This window comes from Corapipo altera, unplaced genomic scaffold, assembly GCF_003945725.1.
Source record: "Corapipo altera isolate COAL_440 unplaced genomic scaffold, ASM394572v1 22b, whole genome shotgun sequence".
NCBI classification, from domain to species: Eukaryota; Metazoa; Chordata; class Aves; order Passeriformes; family Pipridae; genus Corapipo; species Corapipo altera.
The window spans coordinates 21537907-21557923 of record NW_020884876.1 but is presented as its reverse complement, the minus strand read 5'-3'; the positions used below and the strand labels follow the sequence as shown (position 1 = coordinate 21557923).

At 39.0% G+C, this 20017-nt stretch overlaps 1 protein-coding gene across 4 annotated transcripts; it reads right to left on the bottom strand.

The window, feature by feature from the left end:
* Nucleotides 1–25: 25 nt before the first annotated feature.
* INTS10 (integrator complex subunit 10) lies at nucleotides 26–19631 on the bottom strand. Of its 4 annotated transcripts, none has more exons than XM_027635723.1 (18): nucleotides 19468–19631; nucleotides 18550–18617; nucleotides 18182–18285; nucleotides 17023–17162; nucleotides 16435–16516; nucleotides 15994–16134; nucleotides 15453–15624; nucleotides 14837–15006; nucleotides 11114–11247; nucleotides 10369–10525; nucleotides 9652–9734; nucleotides 9253–9405; nucleotides 8045–8153; nucleotides 7619–7698; nucleotides 6986–7148; nucleotides 6329–6422; nucleotides 2321–2398; nucleotides 36–405 (listed from the first exon to the last, which is right to left on the bottom strand). In XM_027635723.1, exons 1-18 carry the CDS (start codon nucleotides 19594–19596, stop codon nucleotides 249–251), a joined length of 2214 nt encoding a protein of 737 aa, XP_027491524.1. In that variant the 5' UTR covers nucleotides 19597–19631; the 3' UTR covers nucleotides 36–248. The 4 variants fall into 4 exon arrangements, with proteins under 4 accessions (XP_027491526.1, XP_027491527.1, XP_027491524.1 ...); XM_027635724.1 differs by having other exon boundaries at nucleotides 10369–10522; XM_027635725.1 differs by lacking the exon at nucleotides 2321–2398 and having other exon boundaries at nucleotides 26–405.
* Nucleotides 19632–20017: the final 386 nt, after the last annotated feature.

Below are 20017 nucleotides of genomic sequence, written 5' to 3'. Positions count from 1 at the left end.
CACAAACAAGTAGAAAATTACAGAAGACTTCTTAAAAAAAGTTTTATTTATAAAGTTTGATCTACCCACATAAAAAACTAAGCAGCAAACAAACTCTGAGTAGTGTTTGTGTACTGCAGAACCTGTAACTCATAGGGAACTTCTTTGACTCCCTGAACAAGTGTTTTTCCACTGCCATGCTGCTTGTTCATACAATTAAGAGCCTTCCTCTGTCTCCATAAAAGAAATGGCATCATGATCCAGTCCATTCAAGCAAGAGTTTGAAGCAGCAGTATTTTCTCATTAATGCAGAACCTGTGCAAGACCACCATGAGATTTTCCCCACAGCGCGAGACCTGGCGCTCCATGGCCAGGCGGAAATCTTCCTTCACTCCTTTAGTTATACCCCGGGTAACTGTATGATGCCTTAAGCCATGAAGGAAAGAGAGACAGACAAAATAAAATAATCGTTATTTAGTGGACTACAGTAATTTAAGGGGTACTGCATGTCACTTATTATATATTTCTTGTCCATATCTGAGCTTATATAATGAGAGTCAAATAGCCCGTGCTATGCTATTTTTTAAAAATCATGTGTTTAGTAGCTTACAATTCTTTTAACAGTTAGAAGTTCCATTAAAAGTCTATGTTCTCACTGCTTTTGCTACAACTGCTGGGGAGGAAATAATGTTGCTCTTTTGGCTAACAGGAAAATCTATTCTCTCAACTGAGCAAGTACAGAGTTTTCCTTGCTTGGGAAAGGAATATTTTTTTTCTCTACTTTTGCTGCCCAGGCTGCTTTTTCCTTGGAATGACTTCTTTAAATGGTTGGGGTTGAAAGAAGAGTGGCAAGATGAACTTGCTTTCTCTGGAGGAAGGGTGCCACCATGAAGAGCAGAGGGCATCTTCTACCAGTATCAAAGTGCAGGAAGGAGCTATATGATCCTGGGGGCGCTGATAATGCTTTGACTAACGAAAGGCATAGTGAACATTTCATAAAACCCAAATCAAGACAGGCTGTGAGTCTGCATCAGTAGAAGCCAGCTCTTATGGAGATTCTAGACACCAGGCCGGGATTACATTTATTCTGAGCAGAAGTTCAGGACTTGTTTTTTAACAGAACAAAACTGAGCAAGCTAAAGCAATGCTGGCTGGGGAAACTCATGGGATATTGCCCTGTAAAGGCCGTTCATCTGAACAGCTCTTTGTCCTCGCACTGGCCTGTAGCACTCAACACCTAAATTTTGTCCTTAAAACAATGTTCTGCAGCACCAAAGCACTACACTTCACTTGCACTGGTCCAGAACTGGACAAGTAAGATCAAGACATTGTAACATCTACCTGCAAGCCCTACTCAGGAAGGGGAAATAAAGATATGCCCTGGAAAGAGAGCCCTAACACTAGTGAAGGAGAAGGATAAACTAATTCAGAGAGAAAAGCATAATGCTAATGCTGAGACAAGTCCTGAGTCATAGGTAAGAAGGGAAGAGCTGGTCCAAACCCAGCAAGCACTCTGAAAGACAAAAGAAAATACAAAATAAAGGGTGAGGGCATCTATGCAAATCCAGAGATGCTGGAAATGAGAAAGGGAAAAATCTCAGAACTACCCTCACCAACTATACCACCCAACTTCCACTTAAATAAGCAAGTCTGGCATTTGAGAAGAGACTTCTCTGCCAAAACAGTGGAGACTTCTGCAACACATGAAAAAGGCAAAGAGGAGACTAGCCTGGAGCTTATTGGGCAATTCCTTAATGAGCTAGGCTAAGTGAAGCAAAACCACACTGAAAACACTCCAGCATATTCAGAGGTTATGGGATAAGCCCTGTTTTCAGTCCTTACTGTTTTAAACGTTGCTGGCAGCCAAGTGCTATGGTCAGTTACAACCTAAAGCAGAATACACAACCTACAGCTACTGAGCGGGCCAGCGGCGCTTTGGAAGACGTGTGTCATGTTAGAGCTGGAAAACAGAAAAGAGAATTCAGAACAACCTAAATAAGGAAAAGTAGCTACAAATGGATCCAGTAACCAGTATCTTGAGAAGGAAGGGCTATACTCTTGCTAATATATGATCGAACATCAGTATAATTTTGGAGTATTTCTACATTACTGTTTAAATTCAATAGTGATTATTAAATTGAAAGGACACGGATACTGGCAACTTATGGGAAAAAGAAAAATAAATGTTATAATAGAACAACATGGTTTGCCAGGCAATGTAGGCACAAATGAAGGGAAAAAAAAAAGATAAATATTAAGTAACAAATTGCTGAAAACCATGGGCAGTAAAACATGTTGACAAAACACAGCACACTATGAGCGGGGGTTTTCCACTTGGTACCTGTCAGCAGTCTGTATGCTGGGCTGTAGCACAGGTATGAATTCCTGCTGCAGTAACCCCATGGGAGGGCTAGAAGTCCTTTAAAAAACAGCAAATAGCAGCATTCAAACACCCACACACCAACTCCCCCTCCGGTGCAAAACAACTCTCCAGAAAAAGGAGCAACAAAAAAACTAGGGTGAGCTCACATAGCAATATGATCACCGAGCAGCCAAAGGGGTGCAGGACCCTAACAGCATCGAACATGCAAATATCCCCAGATTTCATTGCAAGGCTGTTCTACAACTGTGGTCTGAATACATACACATATTTTTGGAGTTACACTGGGGGAAAAGGACAGCAGCAGGTGCAAAACAATACACAGTAGTACTAGGATGAACTGTCATAGCTCTTCCCAGGAAGCATGTCAGCCAGAAAAGATTTAATCAGAGGAGCACTGCAGATACCAGAGCTTCCCTCCAGAGCTGCCAAGAGCATGTCAGCAATCTGGGAGAGATCACAACTTGGAGTAAAGGGGTTTGCTGCTGAGCCCAAGCCGAGTGCATGCACAGAGGGTATCGGCCAAGTTGAGTACATGACGGTGTTTGTTAAAGGTTGCCTAAGTATCTTTTCATTAGCCCACAGATGGCCTTTTTCACCTTTACAAATTCAAACTGCATAAAAAAATGGCTGTTAGAGGATGGCACAATGTCAGAGTACAAATACCTGCTCAGAGCAACCTCCTATTTATGACCAGGGCCACATGAACTGACCCCCAAAAGGTGTCTCAGTTGAAAGACAGTTTGTCCCCTCCCTGAAGTTCTTATCTTTATGTGTTATCTATAACAATATAACATGTCCAACCTAGAGCAAATCCAATGCCCCACCTAAGAAAAAGAGAAATGAGAAATTTGGTATATAGTGTACAGGTCTAGTTTCTTAACCTAAGTCTTTCAAAATGTCACCTAAATCTTATTAGGCACCTGACTACTGAGTGCATCATTCACCCCCATAGATGCTCAGAAGGGAGCAGAGAGACAAAACTCACACTTACATAGCTATTATACTGAGTTAGGTGCTTACCTTCAGATCTCACAGATGGGCATTTTCATTATATCTATAATTTATTAACAGATATGGATGGAGAGCTATGCTTATAAAAGTCAAATGAAGATGGGACACTTAACACTCTAATATGGCTACAATAACCTGAAATAAAATATTCACAAAAATTATTCAATAAAATGAGATAATTTTTCAAGAGTTCTTGGCATGAATGAGTCCAGTACTTGCAAAAATGGACACGGGGAACAGATAATACAAAGGACCAGTAAGATGTTATTGGTCTCAGAGTGGCAGATGTTTGCAAAAGGGATTCTGTGCAACTTTGTGTTCACTACTGTTTGCAAGATCTGCAGTGAGAACTATATGTACCCATGTGCACAATCAGAATAAAAATTACTTTTTCAAGATACTTCTTTTCACTTCAAACCAACTGAGATTTTCCTTCTCTGTCCCCAAGGACAGATGTGATGGGAATGGAGTAGAGGCAGAACACTCAGTTTCAGATGAAGTTTATGCAGTTTGACAGGCTACTATTAGATTAATTAGAGTAAGTTTTATCAAACAGAGAAGCAAGGTAAAAAGCAGCAACTTCTTGCATATTGTTCTTTTTCTCTTTAACCTCACCAGCTAACACTGCCACTACTGACATGTATAATCAGTAAAACTATGAAATTTGGCTTGTCTAGAGGGAGTTCAAAAGCACTTAGTGGTGCTCAATTCAAAGGTCATTGAACAAATCTTGTTGACACTACAAACAGAATGAGCTGGCTATATCACCAGTGAAACCCAAAGCCATGGGCCTTCCTATTCCTACAATGAATACAAGCAAAGGGAAAGCATACAACCTGTATATATATTTTGCAGAACCCAACTGTATGTCTGCAGGCTACCAAGATCTTACTTCAGCTTTTTAAAACCACACTGCAGTTTGCTTTGCTGGTTTCAGAAAAATGAATATAATTTCCTATGAAGTACAAGGTACTTAGAAAAAAGTACTGGAAGAATATGGAATTCAACGGGGGAGAAATGTCCTATAAGTCATCAAAAAAAAAAAAAAAGTCCCTGCAAAAGACATACAATATCTGAAATACATTTTCCATCATCTGAGATGCATGATTGCTACATTTATGCTGAGCAAAGATCAGACAAAGGAACAACTGCTTAATGTCTGGCCTGTGGTGGCAAACTCAGAGTCTTTCTGAGAATGACTGAATAGCATCTGAGCTGCCTCTGCTAATTCTTGAGAGCATGGTGCAGCAGCTCATCCAACAAGAACTAGTGATAGTTTTGAAAGATGTAAGCAGTCTGCAGATACTGAGCCTACCTACAAACCATGTCCCAGGAAAGAGGGCTATGCTGGCACACTTTATTGAAAACCCCAGCTGGGGGAAGCTGTGAGCTAACCAGGACTGCCGAGGTCAACGCTGTTGGGTGACACCACCCCTGGGTCTCACAGCCAGTCCAGCTAAAAAAACATCTGTGGTACCAGGGGATAGATGTCATCTCCGATCAGTGGCCTACGCCCTGAACTATCCCTTCCATCAGCTCTCCGAGGAAGTGCTTCCAGTCCTACACATCTGACCCACATAAAAGACACTATACACAGCTTTTCCAGCTGGACAGGGTATTTGTTTTGGCTCAATAAGCACAAAGAAAGGGACTGCCCTTCTACAAGCATTTCCATCATTCAGGAAACATAACACCGATCAACTGGAGGTCAAAGAGAGATTCTGTCTTGCTAGAAACGTCTTGCTACCTATTTCTGACTGGTGGGGTCAGAACAGAAAGTAACAGCTACCACGCCAATCCAAACAGAGCCGAGAGAAACAGGGCTGAACTATTGCAAAGAAATCAAGAGAGCAGGTGAGAAGTTACCAGGCAGAGTCTTCAGTGCTAAGCCCTCTTGCTGAGAAAGCTTATTACTTAACATGATATGTGGTGCAGCATATCCTGATGCTTGTTTTCATACAGCAGGTTACAAGCAGTGAGATATAGCAAGGGTAAGAGTTTGAAAATCTAGACCTTAAAAGAGAAAATTCTCTGTCACATAAGTAAGCATTTGAATTTCTACTTTTCTTTAATTACACTTGGCATCTCATGTTTATGCTGGTTACCTAGAACTTTGGAAAATCTATTTACTAATCCAAGTTTGGATCCTGTTGTCTGACGTTAGGCTCCCATTTTGAAAACTTCAGCCCATTTCTAGTTAATGAATAGCCAGAATACATTGACTCAAAGTGGAATTTCAACAAACTTTAAGCAGTCCCCCTCTTATGAAGCAAAATATCATATTCTCATAAACAACCAGGATATTCCAAAACACTGCCACCAAAAGCCTGCAGCAGATAGTTCCGAGTCAAGACTGAACAAGTAAGAACACCTAGGAAGTTAATCCAAATTATTAATTTCCTTTAGCATCTCATAATAAGCTAACTAGAATAAGATTGTTCAGTACACGGCAAGAGATGACCTGCTAGTTCTAACAGAAAGGTTATTAGAGTGTAGCTGGAGTGTAATTTAATTTATGTTTTATACCAAAGTTTTTCATCATTCCGTGGTCTTTCATAACTTTGTTTACAAGGAATAGTGCTTTCTGTTCGGTGTTACTGTTCAGCCAAATTAGTAACAACACCTTGCAGGCCTAATTATTCAAAGAATTCCTGTGAAGTGCAAGTGTCTGGTTGAAAGAGCAATACTGCAATAACTTCATTATGAATCATTCTAAAGCAAATGCCACACTCCGAAATAAAGTTCTGTAAAAGCAGAAGTTGAAGAACCCCCAAAAGGAATTCACAGATCAGCAGGAGAGTCAGAAAAAGAAACTCAAGGCCTTATTTGAACTCCTTAAATTTAAGCTCAAAGACATGACAAACTATCCAGAAGATAACATAAAAGCAAAGACAACCAGAACATACTCCCTTTTTTTTTTTCCAAAGAAAACAGTAAATGCTTTTTTATCCTTACTTGATCAACATTGCTTGATTTGGCAGCAATTCCAGATGAATTTTCCCTCCTTCCTGTGTTCTTAAATAAGCAAATTCCTCCAACATATCAATATCTGAGAAAAACGTTAAAGATTTGAGTAGGGAAACAATGATAGAGAACGTTCATTCTTATCCCTCACATCTGAAGCCACATTGCTGAAAGGACAGTCAAACTGAACAGCTATTGAAGTACCTCATTCTTAAAAGTGACAAGGATAACAGGGATGTATTCCTAATCCTCCACAAATTTATGAGAAATGGCTTTTTAAAGTGCAAAACCATCAGGTAATTTCTTTTCTTTCTTCATTTCTTCATATCCACAGTCAGAGGTAAAGAAAGTTTATTTCTTCAAATTCCTTGACTGTTTTTACTTCCTTTTTCTGCATTGCAGGTTATGCTGTTGGTTTTCTGAATCGAAGTGCAATGGCAACGTACTTAAGAGTACTCTCAAGTGCCAGAACAGGTGACAGGAAGCATATTTACAGTCTGTTGTGTGCTTGACTTTTTGTAAGAGGCTTTCATGGTATGGAAATAAATACAAAATATGATTCAGGGAAAGAGCTACTACTGAAACTATTTAACAGCTTTTTCAATGCTACAGCACAAGATGTGACATTCTTGGTTAGAGAAAGGATACTTGTGACATAGTTGAAAAAATTCTCATACTGGAAGTTTCCTTGTTGGCAGATTTTGTTGATGGCTTTCAGGAACAAGTTCTCACCCCTTGGCCACTCATGCTGAAGCAGAACAACTACGTGGCCCAGCGCCATGTCATCTCTGCTGTCCGTGAAAGCTCTGAGCTTCAGGGAAAAAATGGCATTGAGACAATCAGGAAACACATGCTGCTCTTATAAATATATGGGATTCATCTCACCTACATCCGTGCAAATACAGAAGTTCTTTAAAAATTATGTATTAAGGCAAAATGAAATACACTTCTAAAGTAGGTTGGAAATTTCCAGCTAAGATACCAATTTCTCTCCACTGACCTATATAAAGGGAAGTCTGAACAGAGACAAAAATTTTGAGATTAATTCTATCTGCTCTGCTCAAAACTAGAGAAATCAAACCGTCCCACATCAACACTCCACTACCCCCTCCAAAAAAAGATCGTTCAGCAACCCATTTAGGTGAGAAGGACTTGAGGCACAGCCCTTTGCACTTAGTCACAGCACTGGGATAAGGCCATGCAGCTTCAGGAACCCAGGTATGCAAACCAGGCCTTAAAGAGACAGGAAAGAACTTGAAACCCCAGTCGACCTTATCTTACCTTGAAACAAGCTAACAACAGATGAAGGCAGTAAGGCATGATAGCTCTGCTGGTACACGGCCAAAGCTTCAAATCAGACCCTGCAACAGAACAGTTCTTTAGTGGTCTCATGATTATCTAAGTTTGAAAGAAATTCAAGTGGAGCAGAACAAATCTACAATTGCCAATCTCAATTAGGGAAGAAAGCTTTGAAGGTAAATTATGAATGATTCAAAAGTTGAACTTTAATTTTTTTTTCTTCATTTCTCTTGTCCTGTGGTAGGACTGTCACCAATATACTTTAAGAGGTACCAGCATGAAAACCACAATACAAAACAAGAAGGGATAAAAAAACTTCCTGTTTTCATAATACAAAATGAGAATAATTACATACTCAACCAGAACACATGAACTGACACTGAGTTTAGGGTAGTAGCAACTCCATACCTTTCCTGAATTTAGACTTGACTTTAGGTTGCTCCTCTTGCACTTTACCTCCTTCTTGTATTGGAAGTAAAATATAGCACATGAGGTCAAGCACTTTTTCACATGTTTGCTATAAAAAGAAGGGACATGATAATGCTAAATTTAAAGTTCTTAAAATTCAGGTATGTTAATAATTATTAAAAATTTCAGACACCACAAAAGAAAAAAAAAATTGCAAAATTCTCTGCTAGAACTTGAATGGACTTAATATACAGCATAGTTTGGCTAAGCAAAAAGACTGAGCTGTCCTTTAACAATCTCTGAGAGCCTACATATATAATTTTAATTGTGAAAAAATATGTATTGCCATTCTTCATTTCAAGGGTGTCAGATCAAAAACTGCAATCAACACCTATTTTATTTTGAAGGATTAAGTTTTCAAATGTATTCTTAGAATAGGTTTGTAAAGCTTGTTCTGTTCATGGTAAAAATAGAAAGGAAAATGGCAATCTGACAGCATGACAGAAATTCAATGAATTTTTAATGCTATTTCCTAGAGACAGTAGGAGGTCTGGGGATAGATGATCACATTTTCAGTGAAAAAGTACTAAACTGGAAGGGACAAAAGCACTTGTCCAATAACAGTAGGATGATATTAGATTCTAAGAGACACAGACTTTATTATCAGTGCTGACACTCAGACCACCATGCATGGCTGTAATATTAAAAACCACAAAATATGTATTGCAAAAGTAAAGCAAATTCAGAGGTCAGGTCAGATAATATTGATCTAGAGCCTCTTACATTGTTAGTTGATAACTATTTTCTAAGACAATTAAAGAAGTTTCTTTACTTTTTCTTTCCATATGAAGCCTATATCTAAGAATTTCCCCTCAATTTTAAGAACTGATTCAATAAAGTTAAAGAATTCAAATTTAAGGTTATATTTACAGACAACTCAAACACTTGTAGCTATGAAAAATTGTAACTAAACTCTCAAATCTTAACTACCAAATAGATTATATATATATATATGTAAAAGAGAGTTGCTAATGGATAGTCAGCTAATACGGCAGGAAGTGTAATTCTTCCTCTGAAGCACGGATTTTTCAGTAGACCCTGGTTTATGCTTGATACCCTCTTGAAAGCAGGAAAATTCAAAGGAAGAAGACAAGTGGGAACCACAGGGCCAGATGATGAAGGACCATTGTGTGGACTGCTGTACATACCCGATATTCTCCAAGGGCAAAGTGGCACGACGCTAACTGGATTAGTGCTCTCTGATTTTCTAGAGATCCTTGTCCTGTAATTTGCTGTGGAGAATGAGAGCCCTGAAGAGCTGCCAAGTGATGGAGGCTGCTGATTGCTTTTTTGTACTGCCCCTTTAAAAAAGGATATAAAAACAATACTGTTAGGGTCTTCTGTATACAATAGGTAGAAAAAGAGAACTAAAAATTCCCTTACAGAAAGCTTTCAAAACAGTGTGTCCAAGCAATAAGCCTTCAAAATTTTAACCTAGCCTACCACTCTCCAGTGATGGGCTATGTACAGGAGTGTGGATCAATCATTTGCAGGGCAGTGACAAGATGTGTTGTTTTTCCTAGTTTATACTGTATTTCTTTTTTTACCTGGTAGATGATCATGTCTGTAAGAAAGACTCTTAACCAAAGCCAGCTCTCTGTCTTCCATGACAAACAAATTCTGGTGAACTCTGCATAAGTGGTTAGAGAAGAAAAAGAGAAAATAAAGGATTTCATAGCTTTGGGTTAAAAATCAATTCTATATATAAAAAAGCTCAATTTAAAATTGGAAAAAAAACCCGCCAACACAGTAAGAGTATGAAATCCTTCAAATATAGAATACTCTCTTTCTACACACTCAGATTTTGATTATACTTCTCTTCACAGTGTCCAACAAACCTCAAAGCAGCTAGGTGGTACTATTTCCCTGCTTTTTAGAAATTTTTTTCAAGATTATCACACCAGATATTATGAGAAAGGAAGAGACAGAGTAAACACACATCTTCTTAAGCACAAACTAAGGCAGCCATTAGCAGCACATCCTCACTCAGCATTATCAGCTCTACTACCGAACAACTGCTCCAACAGAAGTGGAAGTGAATAAGCAAAGCTACATCAAGAATGAAATGAAATACAGGAACAAAATATTCAGAAACACAACTGATAGAGCTCCTTACTGGAACTTTTATCAAAAATTCTCAGGAGCCAAAGCAATTTCAATTTTCAGGATTCATAATTGACAGGAATTCCATTTTAACAACAGTAAAATTACTTCTATGCAGAGCAATGAAGCATAAATGCAACTCTGCCTGCAGTTAGCCTTACCTTTGTCAAGTGATTCCAGAGAACAGAGCAGCTCCCAGCTTTCTCTTGCCAGTTTGAAGCTCTCTAATACTTCGATGGAGTTTGCAAGATCTGCTTTGTTTACTGTAATATGGCGACTTCGTGCCTTCCCAGAAGGATCCTCATCATCTGAGCTCTGCTTAAAAGTCATTTTAAAACAAAAAGATTAACTTCTTAATTTATACTTATTTCAAAGGACTCTTAAAACCACAGAAGTTCCACTAAACACAAGAAAACAATTATGTATTAGAGATACCAAGGTCCTAGTGTAAGTGCCTTTAAGTGATTTTTTGCTTAGCTTGTTTTAATATAAGACCTGTTTTGGTACTAAGAGACTCAGGGGCACAGTATGATAGGCAGTATCCTGGTGGTTTTCTACCACTAAAGCGGTAGATATACTGACAGTTCCAGTCATGAAAAGTCAATTACTTCAGAAGTTTAGTTGTAGAACATCTGACTGCTATAGCTACCTTTCTAAGAGTTTCTGCAGCCTCTGATGAACTCCTTCAAGTTAAAATATTCACAGCAGTACATATGTGTCTACAGCAATTGCTGCAAAAATTGTTTTATTCTTGCTGGCTTTAGAAAAAAAAATTCTCTTTGAAAATTGAGCTATTCCAGCATAGCTCTAAAAATATGTCTATTACATCTATGTCAAAACCACTATTGTCTGAATTCCAGTACCAGTGCCATTCTTGCTATGAATTTAAAAGTCTAGAAAAGTTACCATTGTTTTTTCTCTTCCTTCAGCAAGTTTCCTCTTTTTGTGTATGTGTTTGTTACGATCAATATCTGTATCACCATAGACGTTGGATACATCCTCGAGAAGAACCAGTGGGGTTTGGTTTGGAGCATTTGGACCTGGATTTAAAGACACATTAATTCACAATTATTCTAAACTGATCTGAAAGGACTCCTGCCTACAGCAAGCTGGTTTTGTTTCCTTCACAAGTAATGACTCTAATACTAGAGAAAACAATCTGAAATAAAGTCACTTAAGTTGCATAAGCTCAAACTATGTTGGTAAAGCTATGGTTTCCTCAAAGCAGCCTTATGGTAAAGGTCAGACATGAGAGTTTGCTTGAGAGCTTCAGAATATTTTTGAATCCTTTTGGTATGGAGCTGTCACAAGATATACTTAGGCAGCAGGTGTTCTCTCATCAAGTATTATCTGCTTTTATGTAAGTATAATAATTCAATAGATGAATAGTGCAAATGGCTCTGAAGTTAACAGCCACAAATATGGCAAAGCACAGCAATATTCTCAAAACATTCTCATGAGAAACTAAAGCAATATGCTGACAGGCACTGATGCCTTGAAGAAGTGAGTATATTTTATGACAAGATTTCCCTGGTAGGATCACTCAGTGTCAGCTTTGATCCCAGTGATTTCAGTAAACAGAATTAAACCTTTAATTGACTGCCAGAGCTCATCTTCACTCTCCATAGTCTCTAGAGAAGCCTCAATTTGAAACACAGAAGACAATTTTTACTTTCACTGGTGTCACAGAACACCTGGTGGGATCTGGTAGCTGTTATTTCAAACCCCAGTGCTAAAGTTTCATTAAATATAAAATAGGAACAATACTTAATCTCAAACAACATTGGTACATGATCACTATGAGACAGCTTTCCTTCCAAAAACACTTCCTCCTTTTGTACAATCAAGTTGTATATAGATGTGGAAAGCTCAGACAAAGAGAAATATAAAGGAAAAGGAAAATCCATTAATCTCTTTTCTCTTTTTGAAATCTGTCCCATAAGATAGTAGTGCAGACAAGTATTTTCAGTTTGTGCTTTTCTTCTGTTTCTATTTGCAGAAAGATGTGAGGCTAAGGCCTCATTCATAACTGCAAAGAACTATTTTGAGAGTTTAGCAGAAGGACAATCTACTTCATCTATTTCATCTATTGGCATAAAAGAACCTATCTGAAGGTTTCCTATCAACTCAAAAGTGATGTGTAAGGAGTCCTATACAACAGAAGTTCATGTTAGAAGAAACAACCAACCTGGTATACTTAACAAATAAGGTTATCTCCTTTGACTAGGTCCAAACTAAATACCACCATCAAAATGTCCCCTCCACAAAGGCTACAACAGATTGAAATCACCTCTCCTGTACCATCATGTATTCCACTATATCGGAATCTATCCTATGCAAACTGAAAATAAAGCCAAGACGTAATCCAGAAGATGGCATCCATGAGAAATACATATGAAAGTACCACAACTGGGATGCTGGAAGAGTTTCCTCGCTAGAACCTCAAGAGCTGCCTAGTTCTAACACTTGAGGAGAAAAGAATGGGTTTTTCTTTTACTCATACTGATTTAAAGTAAAGCTACCTAAGTGCTCTGCTTTCCAAGAAGTGTTCTCTTCTCAGTACCCTAAGCGCACTAGAGATTCCAAAACCTCCAGTCCTAAACAAAACCAAAACCTAATCTCACCCTTGACTGGGGCTGCAGACCTCTTACAGTACTGAAAGTTACACAGCCATACCAAGAGCAGTGTTGTGTTTTTCTGTCTATCCAGGCTCTAGAATGTAAGCTAACAGAGTTTTTAACTGTTCTGTAGCAGAAAGTGTTGTAAATAAACCCCTAAAGGCATCAGCCCAAACAGCAACTCCTGCCAAGCCTGCAGGCAGCCTGAAAGTTAGGAGAGATGTGAATTGCCTCATTCATTTAAAAAGTCTCCAGCAAAGCAGATATGAATTATGTAAGAGAAATGCATTGAAAAGTTTTCCCTCCAGAGGTTTCTTGCAAATCCAGGCACATGAGAAGAAAGTCACAGATCTAATCTCAGAGCTACAGATTAAGGAGAAGACAGCATTTTTCCCCACCACCATGCTTTTAAAATATGTAGGATTCTACATTTCTACAGTAAACCCTCCAAAGAGAAGGAGGAAAAACTTTAATGATAGAAAGGCTAAGAAAGGCACTGAATATCACTGGACTTTAATGCTAAAGCAGAAATGAGTAAAAGATGTTTCGGAAATACTTTCCTGATGTCAGGAAATGACAGAGGATACCAAAAACACTGCATCAAAGGGACTGCACTTTGCTACATCAAAATACTTTCTTTTTTTGGTAGTTCAGTCTGAAAACACTAGTTTTGAAATATTCAGTTGTACAACTTAAAAAGGAACATTTTCACTAGTTCTTTACTTAATTTCTTCCTCAACTCAGAATCAAGCAGCTAGAACTACATGCACAGTTGAAGCATCTTCCTGCTCCACCATTACTCTTCTTTCCTCTAGACAGAATAAAAAACTCAACTCCATTAGTTCCTGTATTTGTTAAAGTGACTGCATGTTCTTTGCACACAGGTTACCATGTCATCTGTCCTCTGAGCTTAGCTATCTACTGACACTGTTCAACTGGTTACCCAACATTCTGCACAGCTGCTTAAAACCCATCATTTTGTACTGACTGCTTCCTCAGTCAAATGATCATTTGCTCCATGCAGAAAAATGTGATGAAACTTATGATCACAACATATGGAATTAAAATTATAATTTTATCATGAATCTGTAATTGTAGTGTTAATAAGTACTAATTACCTACAGTGACAATTGTTATCATTCCAAGGAATTCCCTGTCAGTTAGTGAAAAAGCAGGAAATGTACATTATTAAGAGCTGAAAATTCCTATTTGTGATGCTGTTTATTTCAGTAAGTTCTAACAAACTGGAGATTAAAGAACTTCCCTCAGCTTCTGGGCCACCTCTGAAAAGTCCAATAAATCCCTGAAGAAACAATTCAAGGTGTTCCAAGCAATCTGATATGTCCCAAATGCAAATTTGAGTGGGTAGGAAAACACACAGATAACACTCATATGCTAAACGTTCAATTTACAAATTAATTGCAAGTTAGGATTAATATGCAAAGCACACCTTGAAGATTATGCTTGAACTATACAAAGAAAGCCAAGTTGGAAGCTTGTTAATTTCAGGAAATCTTTTCCTATTCAGCTTTTATTTGCCTTATTATAAATTTGTTGCGTGTTCCCAATGCAAAAATATCTTCAGTTATCTAATGGAAGCCTTTGTAGAATATTTTGATTGAAGGAAAGCAGGGAAACACCAGTAGTTTCTCAGAAAAAAAAATCAGAGGAGAAAATGAAAGAAACATGATGCTGATGGAAGAGTAAGAATCAATCCTAGAAATGTTTCTCATGATGTCTGGTCTGTTACTTTTCTCCCTTCTAGGCAACTTCTGCTGGCCAAGGCTGAAGCCACTATAGTTACACTGATCTTTGGTCTGATCCACTACAGCAGTTGTTATGAAACACTTCTCCTGGTAAGATCAATGGTTTCAGAGAATTATAACAAGACCCATGTCAATAACACTTTGTAAGATGACCGTTTCAAAAGGCTAATGAGAAAAGATCTCTCAGGCATTAGCAATGAAATCACAATGCACTTGTTACAGAAGTTGAAATATTAGAAACTAACCTTGAAAGAGCGATGGTTGGATGTTGCTGACATACTGAAACGCATTTTTAAAGAAGACCAACATCGTGGAATACACTACTTGATTCTTATATTTAGCATGGGCATCACTATCAAAGTTACTGATGTATCTGCAGAGATCTTTCATTCGATGCAAAATGTCACCAAAACTTCTGAGAGGAAGAGAGGTAAAAAGAATTCAGGATGCTACACAGACTCCAAAACTAAAGGAAAGAATGCACAGTGAATACCAAAATCTTAATGTTTCTGCTGAGAACATCCCCCCACCTCAAGTCAGTGGAAGCTGGGAATACATGCTAGTAAAATTTCACTGAACATTTACCATATTTCTCTTTGGTGAGGCACATAGGGAAGGACACCTGACAGTACTATAGTTCTTATGTATGACTTTTATGATGAAAAATTCAGTTTAGAGATTAACTTGAAAGTGCTGTCCAGAGCCACATTTCTGCCTTATATTGTACAGTCTTGAAAGAAAAGCTGCTGTGAACTCACAGAAAATTCTTGTGTTAAAATCCTTCTTCGATGTACCTCCTTCAGAATTAAAAAGCCAAATTCTCCTTGAGAAGAAATACCTGGGAAAGTACACTTTTCTTACCTTCTTCCCTTATCCATCTGCCATTCACACCTCATTCCCACTACAGACAATATTTTAAATAGCCTCTCCCAAGGATCTGTAATCTGAGATGACTTCTCTGTGAGACCATCTATTACATATTTCTGAGAGCTGCGCTTGCTTGGAGACATAATATCAGAGGAATCTTGTGAACCTAGGAAAACCAGCACATTTTTCTCTTTATAACGAAATCAAACAAATTGATCAATTTTCAAAAGAAGATGTAAAAATTATGTCAGAGCTTTTAAGGTAACCATTCTTTACTGAGAAGGTTAACAGGCAGTAGTAGGCGTTTCTGCCTCCTCATACAAGGGAGCTGCTAGGCTGGATAAGGACATCTTGGACATTTTGTCCTACCTCTCGGTAGATATGCTGAAGCACTATGGGGTATTTTGGAATCAAAGAACTAAGAAACATCAAATTCTACTATTAATCGTTGTCTACATGTTACATTACATAAAAATAATGCGTTTTTTACTAAAATACATTCTAAGAAAGATTAATTTTGTAAAAATATTCTTACCTTGATATTGGCTTTCTGTCTGTGTAGATCTAGTTACATAGTTAATATAAAATTCCGCTGCTTTATTCAGATATTTATATAACAAGCTGGCAGGAAGTCGTACATCAGGATTATTAATTATCAGAGGAAGAACATCACAAACTAAAATAGAAAACAAACCAAAAAATTCTTTAGGTTTTGGGGCTTTTTATTCTATTTGTCCTAGGTAAGGTTTCTCAACCAGCAATGTGAGCCTCCACCTCTGGCTGACCATACACCACAAAGAACCTCACATGACAGACTGCAATACCAACTTGTACCACATGGTCAGCCTGGACTAATGTGGCCTGAGCCTCTTCTGACTAAAGCGGTTTTCCAATCGCAGTATCTTGAAAGTACTTTTACTGATCTCAAAATCTTGCCATACTAAAAAGTAAAACAAGAACATTAGTATTTTCTTACCAAATAATTTTCTAAAACAATTCACTGGAGATTCTTGGTCTTCAATACTTTCAGCATCTAATAATGTTTCTCCAAGGCCTACCTGTGTGAGCAGAGGTGAAAATCAAACACTGTACCAGTGGTTCTAGAAACTTTTTGAACTGCAATTCAATGAGGTTGAACAGTAATTCAGTGGATGCATGATTAGATGCATGATTAGCATGTGCAAGTCTCCAAAGGTATAGTTAAACTGTCCATACTTAATAACAGGTGAAAAGCAACTCCAGAAGATAGCAAGACAAGAACAAGAGAAAAACTGTGCCATGTGACTACATTAGTAAAGACATGCACAGACAGCTGAAAGTCATACATAACTGACATTCTTTCATTTACAAAACATAGGATTGTTTTATCGGCTTCCACTTGTTTTCTGCCTAATTCCTTGCTGGTGGTAACCTCACGATACAGCAATCTGAACTATTAGCCACAATTAAACATTAATAAAAAGAGTCACCCCCTCACGAGGCAAAGGAAAACACATTTCAGCAAAATCTCAAGAAGCAGAGTGTCAATATCCTGAACAGTTACTATGAGCTTCTCTCCTCTTACCCCGTGTTGCACCACAGTCTCTGGGAAACGTCGCAGAAGTAACAGTAGCATTTCTGCCCTTTCTAGTGTGTTAAAGCACTGCTCTGTTGCCTTCAGTAACATTTCACACTGGACCCGACCAGGAAGGGTTTCAAATAATCCTTAAAAAAAAAAAAAAAAATTAAGACATTTAGCTTGCTGTGTCTGAATTGTAAAGCTGACTGAAAAAGGGTAAAAGATGAGTCAACAGCACTTTGCCATGCAGAGTGAAAGGGATTTATGTTTTTTTCTGGTTTTAATACCCGTGACTAAAAAAAAAATCTGTTTCTTTCAAAGAAGACCAAATTAATATTTATCTGTGTTTATTCGGGTGCAGAAAACTTGAATTAACAAGTAAGACTGCTAATGAGTGGAATACTCAAAATCCTAATACTTAAGTATTCAACATTTCAAGATGCTTTTTCAAGACTGTTCATTTATTTTTGACTTACATTCCATTTCTACAATTAATATTTTAATTATTAAAATTTAGTTTTTTCCAATTTAAACTTCCAGTGAGACACAAAAAAGAAACTAACATATTCTCCCTGTATGTTTTACGTATTTGCTCTGAAAAATAAACACACCCCATGAAAAATCAAATGTTTTCTTAACTGGAATAGCCTTTTTGCAGAGCTACACACTGCTCATCCTTAGAGCTTCTGAAGCATGTATTCAAACAACAGATTATAATTTTTCAGGCATAAATCTTGCTTTCAAAACTGCCTGTGGCTGCCGGCATTAACGGCCAAGCCCTTCTGGTCACTGTTCATTTTCATAACCCTCACTTCATACATACGAATTCACCCCATCTTTATGATCATTCACTGTTCTCTGCAACCTGTGGGATGACGAGTCACAAGTCCCATTCCACTTATTCCCTATTTAATCTCTTTTCTAAGTGCTTGTTGTTTTGGCAGACTCACTCTACCCATATCAGCGAAAAAGCAATGGGAATCAGTTTGTCATATCCCTTTATTTTCCTAAGCCTAACACACCAAACAAAGTCTCTAAGGCCAAGTTGAGAAAAAAAACCCCTGCAGCCCACAAGTAAAGTTAAAAAGACTGACATTTACTTGCCACACTAGATATGTAACCAGAGGGTTTATCCTTAGATTCCTTCAGGATAGAGAATCCTTACCTCTTAAAAACTGTGTCTGCTTGTCCTGTGAGTCATTCCTTAGTGCTGATGTAATAACGCTGATCTCCCTCCATACAGCAGGTTGGTCTGGAAAATTCACAAACCTGTAACAAAGTTTGAGGCAAGGAATGCACAGTGACCTCAAAATCAGCTTCCATGGCAAAACCTTTCCACGAAAATATATGCATGGGCAAAATAGAAAATAAAACCTTCCTTTTTACTGTCTATTTTTAATTAATTAGAACTTTTCTGCTTAAGTAATCCACATGGATTTTCAAGAACACTCACACTGTATTTCTGGAAAAGTCTGACAATTTATAGAAACGAGCACCTGGCATAATTGTACAGTTCCAGCTCTGATTACTTACATGTCATAGAGCAGCCTGCCTGCAGACGCTGTCCTTTCAGCGTTCCTCTCGATAGTGTACATCTCATACTGCGGGAGGAAAGAACAGAACAATACCTTTCTAGAACACTTTATGAATCAGATTAGTCCTTCCACTCTGAAAAAACTGTCCTCAATTTGCTACAGCACTGAGCAACAGAAAATTAAAAGACTGCAACATTTGCTGGAGAAATTAGGAAGTGAGTTTAGACTACCTAATCACACATTAATTTAGGTATAAACTTCTGTAAGATAATATACTTATTATTAAAATTATTAACATTAACAACCTTCCAATATCTGAAAGAGGCCTACAGGGAAGCCAGAGAGGGACTCTTTGGCAGGAACCATACTGATAGGTAAGGGGTACAAGGAGTAATGGGTACAAATTCAAAGAGGGGAAATTTACATTAGATATTAGGAAGCAATTCTTTACTGTGAGGGTGGTGAGACACTAGGACAGGGTGCCCTGGGAGCTTGTGGATGTCCCAACACTGGAAGTGTTCAAGGACAGCTTGGATGCGCCTTGGAGTAACCTGGTCTAGTGGAAGGCGTCCCTGCCCACGGCAGGGGGGGTGGGATTAGATGACCTTTAGGGTGTCCCTTCCAACCCTTAACATTCCATAGTTCTACGAACACGCTGGCTTAATCTTTACACAAATAGAAAACTTAGAAATCAAGGTCTGTAGCCAGTCAAATGCAATGCAAAGACCCCGAGCTGTTACAAAACCCATACGTAGTAGAGGTATTTTAAATTTTTTATTATTATTATTGGCTACGTCACCGCGGCAACCCACGGCCCCGCCCCTATTGGCCGAGCCGTCTGTCAGTCAGGCAGCGCCCGCAGCAAGGCCGCGCGGCACCCCCGGTACCGACCGGGTGCGACACCGGCGGCGCTCACCTGGATGTTGAAGTCGGCGGGGTACAGGCTCCGCGCCGTGATGAGCCAGGCCTTGGCCGCCCACAGATCCCCGGACACCAGCTCCCGGGCCCGCTTCACCAAGAACTCGCAGTCCCCCTGCGCCGACATCTTGCGCCCGGCCCCGCCCCACCCCGGCCCGGCCGCCGGGCGGTGCGCATGCGCTCAGCTGCGCCCCGAGGCCAGATCGCCCTCTCTTCCGCCCTGCCCTGGAGCGTCGCTCTGCTGACGAGGCGCGCGCCTGCCGCCATCTTGGAAGCGGGCAGGCGATGTTCTGGCCCGCTGGGCCGGACACAGTGATTGGAGGGAGGTGGGAGGACTTGGAGCGTGGGAGTAGGTTGAGGACGGCATGTGGAGCAGAAAGTGTTGAATCTGGGAGGCCTTGTATAGGGAGGCACGAAGGACTAGAGTTTTTTCATGAAGCCCAGGGCTGTAGTTTGGGTTTCAAAGTGACCATAAGGAATTTTGGGAGCAAAGGTGAAAGAGGCCTCCTGACCTTTAGCCTTTGGCAGCCAGTGTGGTGGCTGGTAGG

Excerpts from the sequence above, each read along its gene's own strand:
- INTS10 (XM_027635723.1), bottom strand. The coding sequence starts at position 19,596 with ATGTCGGCGCAGGGGGACTGCGAGTTCTTGGTGAAGCGGGCCCGGGAG. Across the intron at positions 18,618-19,467 it reads CCGCCGACTTCAACATCCAG|TATGAGATGTACACTATCGA; the intron begins GTGAGCGCCGCC and ends TTCCTCCCGCAG. Across the intron at positions 17,163-18,181 it reads GCAGACACAGTTTTTAAGAG|GATTATTTGAAACCCTTCCT; the intron begins GTAAGGATTCTC and ends TTTTTTTTTAAG.